At 52.7% G+C, this 5,112-nt stretch overlaps 2 protein-coding genes across 2 annotated transcripts in view; both read right to left on the bottom strand.

Annotated features, from left to right (window-relative positions):
- Window position 1: 1 nt before the first annotated feature.
- LOC109373749 (protein tyrosine phosphatase receptor type H) overlaps window positions 2–5,112 on the bottom strand; it is a gene marked incomplete at both ends in the record, with an annotated part of 22,216 nt that continues 17,105 nt past the window's right edge. The window contains 5 exons of the mRNA XM_019627857.1: window positions 2–112; window positions 468–602; window positions 694–770; window positions 1,039–1,129; window positions 1,575–1,665. Coding sequence (XP_019483402.1) covers window positions 2–112; window positions 468–602; window positions 694–770; window positions 1,039–1,129; window positions 1,575–1,665 — 505 coding nt within the window. The remainder of the gene's footprint in view (window positions 113–467; window positions 603–693; window positions 771–1,038; window positions 1,130–1,574; window positions 1,666–5,112) is intronic.
- LOC109373794 (receptor-type tyrosine-protein phosphatase H-like) lies at window positions 1,920–3,760 on the bottom strand. The gene is made up of 2 exons (XM_019627949.1): window positions 3,206–3,760; window positions 1,920–3,114 (listed from the first exon to the last, which is right to left on the bottom strand). Exons 1-2 carry the CDS (start codon window positions 3,371–3,373, stop codon window positions 2,986–2,988), a joined length of 297 nt encoding a protein of 98 aa, XP_019483494.1. The 5' UTR covers window positions 3,374–3,760; the 3' UTR covers window positions 1,920–2,985.

Below are 5,112 nucleotides of genomic sequence, written 5' to 3'. Positions count from 1 at the left end.
TCAGGTCTCGTACAGTCCAGTTCTCCATCACCTTCTCACCTTCCAGGGTCACTTGTAGGTGCCCGTAGGTGCAGGGCTGGGTGTCTAGAGGCCAATAATGTTCACACTTCACCTGGGGGAGGACTGCGGGGTCAGAGAACAGGAAGCCCAGAAAATCTGCCCTGAGGCCCCTCTGCATCGTGGTTTTCATGTTCAGAGCTGGGGAACCCCCTGCCCTGGTGACAAGGCAGGACCCACAGGCAGCCAGGTGTAGATTCATCCCAGCCGGGGGGACCCCTCCATCTCAAGGTGATTGGGATCAGCTTCACCCCATATGTGGACCCCTGGATGGACTGAGAGAGATGAAGGAGGTTGGGGTCTTCTGGGAGAGAGTCAGTGAGGTCTGGGTCAAGGCCTACATTGAGATCAGGGTCTGGGGCAGTGTCATGGGCCGGAGCTCAGGGGTCAGCCCCCAGGTCTGCTCTCACCTGGCCGAACTCCACACAGTTGGTCAGCATGACCAGGGTGTGACTCTGCTGCTCCCACACCAGGCGCCAGAAATCACCCACTGTATGAGGCAGGGGACCCTGGGTCGCAATGAACTCCTGGGGGCTCCAGAGACCCTGGCCAAGAAAAGCAGGCATGTCAGGACCGTTTCAGCCCTTCCCTTCTGAGGCTCCTTCAGCACCCTCCCAGCTCCCAACCACAACCTACAGGCATGAAGCTGGCGTTGATGTATTCGGAGCCTGGCTCCCCACTGAGGGGCTTCAGGGGCACGCGGGACCAGTCATCTAGAGTAAGAGGCCAGCTTTAGTGATGCAGAGTAAGGGGCAAGAGGCCCAGAGGCCACAGAGGCATGGAGATGAGCGAGACTGGGCCCCAGGGACAGAAGTCATACTGAGGTGCAGACAGACATTGGGAGCTCTGAGAAGGATGGAGAACCTCAGCTGGGAAAAGTGGGCGAGGGACGCACACTTCCCCAGGATAAGGGGTGGGCCAGGGCTAGGATGCTGACAAAGTCATGCCTGGGAATGAAGTCAGTAGAAGCTTAAGACTCACAGGGTAGCACATTTTTGTACCGGTTCTTGGCGCTGTTTTCTGGAGCTGAGGCCACCCTTTGAGACTGGCTGTGGCTCTCCAGGGCCAAATGCTGGGGACAGAAGCAGAGAAGGGGTACACGAATATTACAGTTCCTCTACCTTCCCTGAAGGACACCCCATCACTCCCTTTGCCTTCTTCAGTGTCCCCCATTTACCCTCATGCCCTGGAGTTCCGTAGCACCCACAGAAATGAAACGTGTATGCCATCATCCCTGTGGGGCATTTGGGAGAATTGGGGGGATGGTGGGAAGTGGAGGGGTAGGCTACAGAGTGGGAGTGTCATGGGAAAACCAAGGTGTTTCCCTAAGGAAACCCAAGGTGTGACCCAAGGACCAGTCATAGTGTAAGATTCCAATGATTCAAAAAAATGAGTCATGCCTAAGAATTTTTACATAAGCAAAAAATATATGTTGCTGCTTTAGTTTAATCCTAAAGGGTGAGGAATGGCCTGGTGGGTGCATGCGGTTCAGCTGAGCCCCTTCTTTCTCACCCCACCTGGTACTCCTCTGCAAAACCATAGTTGCTGTCCTTCTCATTTTTCTTGACATGGTCAGCAAAATCAGCTGCCAGGATGTCCCCTCGGGAGCTAGGCGGAGGGAGAGGGGGGAACAAAGATGTTAACCTTTTTTAATCCTGTGCTTTTCTGATAAAAGAAAAGGTGTTTTTGTTGTTGTTGTTGTTTACAACCCCAGAACTTATTTATTTTATTCTCTGTATCTATGAGTTCATTTATNTGGACAGGACCCTCCCAGGAGACACCGAGGCGATGGCCCTGCCACTGACGCGGGCGTGTGGCGCTGTCCTGGGTGCTGATCGAGGAGCGGGGCGGCGCGGCTGGGCGGAGCCGGGCGCGCGCGCGCGCGTGCGTGATCGGTCCCGGGTGAGTGGAGAGACCCACCCCGCCCCTCGTCCTGCCCGCAGCCAGGAACCACCAGAACGCCCACAGATATTCATCCTGGTCTCCCAGGATTTTCTGCCTTCTAATCCAGCCATTTGGCATCCAGCCCCCCACCTCCCCACTTCCTGTACTGCCCAAAGAACCGAGTGTCAGGATGGTCCTAGGACACAGGAGACCCTCTTCGGAGACCCAAGTATTCAGATATCCAGACGAGGGACTCCGTGTGAAAGTCTCCAGCATATCAGCTGCAGACATCACCCCACCCTCTAAGTTCCCCTATCGCCAGGCCCAGTTGGCAAGCCCCCATGTTCCTCACTCCATAGAACCACATCCACACTGCCCAGACTCTGGACACGGAACTCTGTACCTCTAACCTTCTCTGGGAGACTCCATCCAAAGCTACAATTTTCAGGTGCAAAATTGTGGACCCTTCTAGTTTCCTCCCTAGGACATTTGCCTCAGTACCTAAATATTCCATCTCCAGCAACCCACCCCAATATTATTTCCAGACCCAGAAATCCACTGGGGCAAGTGTCTAGGGAGAACGATTTAATAAATTATGGGATAGAAGAAAAAATATGTACAGGCAGTGTGTGCTGGGAAACCTGAGGCCTAGAAGACTGATTTGGATTTTGGAATAAAAGATGGCCAGGATTCTGCCTGCCCTTGCTACTTGGGTAGCCAGAATCCCAGGCCCTCATTCCTTCTTTAGAACCCAGCTTGTTTTCATGACCCTGCAGCCAGGACCCCTAGCATCCTCCTCCTGCCAAGAACTAGGACATCCTAGCCCCCACCCCCTCCCTGCCTTCAAAGAACGAGGATCCTGGCTCCCACCTGACCTCTCTCCCCGAGGAAAACAGTCTAGTCAGCGCCTCCTCTTGCAGGACCCAGGAATCTGGGGCCCCAGCACTCTGCTCCCCCAGGGGTCCAGGAACCTGGGCTGAAGTCTGGATCCAGAGTTCAAGTCTAACTGTGCTGGGGTCTCAGTGCCCCAACGCTTAGCTTCTCCTAGTGGGCCTGGGTGGCGGTCATATTCTCAAAGACCAGGTTCTCATATATGGCCTCTTCCTTGGCTGGTGCTAGGGATGACTGCTGGAGAAACCGCAGGATGCACTGGTGCAGGAACACATACTGGGCCTAAGAAGGTGACAAGGGGAGGAGTGAGCTTTGGCCTGCTTTCCTCTGCAGCCCCATCCCCATCAGCCCTGTCCCCTCAGGATCCAGTCACCTCAGTCTGCACCATCAGCGGCCGGCTTTCCCGCATCTTCTTCACGTAGCTGAAGAGCCCCACGAAACCCTCACATTCCAGCTGCCGCAGCAGGACGTCCAAGGCAATGAGGGTGCCCGTGCGGCCCACACCAGCACTAGGCAGGGACAAGAAGGAGTCAGACCACATGGTGGTGTTCTTGAGACAGATTGAAGGGATCTGTTTTTTGGAGCACCCAGGGATCAGGGTGTTATTCAGCAAGACACCGTTCCAGAGAACACAGTGTAAGTGGAGGGTACTTAATGAAGGGGAAAGTAATTACGCACGACTGCCTGGAGTTCTCTCTACCTGCCGGGCCCTGTTCCAAGTGCCCCATGTGCCTTTCCCACTCCTCCCACACCTGAGAAGGAACTGTTAGCAGACCCATGTTACAGATGGGGAAGTGGAGGCTGAGCAAGGTTAAGTTGCTTTTCCCAGGTTACTCGGCTAGTAAGTGACAGAGCTGGGGTTCACACACAGGAAGATGATAATTTAAAAAAAATCTTAACATAAAATTAGCTATTTAAACGTGAACAATTCAACAAATTATAAGAAAAAGGGGAAACACAAAAATAAATAAAATGGGGGTGGCTGCGTGGCTCAGTTGGTTAGAGCATGTGCTCTGAGCAACAGGATTGTCGGTTCGATTCCCACATGGGCTAGTGAGCTGCTTCCTCCGCAACTATTGGGTTGTTGGAAAAGTCATGATGCATTTTTGCAATGAAATACAGAAAAAATAAGTCACGCCTTTTCCGACAACCCCAAAAGATTGAAGACAACGACTTGAGCTGAGCTGCCGGTGGACGGTCAGACAGCTCAGTTGGTTAGAGTGCGAGCTCTTAACAACAAGGTTGCTGGTTCGACTCCCACATGGGATGGTGGGCTGTGCCCCCATCAACTATGGTGGGTTGCGCCCCCCACAACTAGATTGAAAACGGCGACTGGACTTGGAGCTGAGCTTGCGCCCTCCACAACTAAGATTGAAGGACAACAACTTGACTTGGAGCTGATGGGTCCTGGGAAAAACACTGTTCTCCAATAAAGTTAAAATAAACAAACAAACAAATAAAGCGAACAATTCAGTGGCATTTAGTACATTCACAGTGTTGTGCAGCCATCACCTCTGTCTCATTCCCAAACACTTTCATTTCCCCAAAAGAAGACCCCACACCCATAAAATAGCCGCTCACCCTCGCTCCTCTCCTTCCAGCCCCTGGCAACCACCATTGTGTTTTCCGGTGGATTTGCCTGTTCTGGACATTTCATGTAAATGGAATCATATGCTATGGGACCTTCCGTGTCTGACTTCTTTCACTCAGCCCACTGTTTCTGAGGTTCATCCATGTCATCATGTGAATCAGTGCTTCTCTCCTTTTTATGGCTCAAGCTTATGGTCTAAACCAGTATGGAAGACTGCCTCCTGCCCTGGATAGGGTGGTGACCATCTCCTGGGGAAACCTCCACAGGGTGTTCTCTGGGGAGAGGGCAGGTGTTAGGACACAGTTTGGCAGAGAGGTTAGCAGTCCCTTCTTCACCCCCCTCATATATGTGCTTAGTGGAGTCTTATCTTCGGGAGCTTCAGCACACACAGGAAAGTGATTGAGGGGTGAGGCCTAGCACAGGAGCCTAAGAAGGCGTTTCAAATGCTTCTCAAAACCTTTGGCTGTTTCTCCCTCCTGCTCTTCACCCTGCTTCCCTTCTCCTCCTTCACCTTTTTGTCTTTCTTTCCCATCTTTTCATCTTTATCCTCATGTCCTTGTTCTAAAGCTTTGTCACTGCCCCCTTACCTCCTGCCTCCATCACCTTCTCTCTTCTAGCTCCTCTAGAAGACCCCAAGGACCCAGATGACTCCATTTTCTGAGTCCTGATGGGGTACCGCTCTCACAGGG

This window comes from Hipposideros armiger, unplaced genomic scaffold (assembly GCF_001890085.2).
Source record: "Hipposideros armiger isolate ML-2016 unplaced genomic scaffold, ASM189008v1 scaffold_742, whole genome shotgun sequence".
In the NCBI taxonomy this organism is placed as follows: domain Eukaryota; kingdom Metazoa; phylum Chordata; class Mammalia; order Chiroptera; family Hipposideridae; genus Hipposideros; species Hipposideros armiger.
Note: the sequence above shows the minus strand (reverse complement) of the source record. Positions and strands in the feature narration are given on the sequence as shown.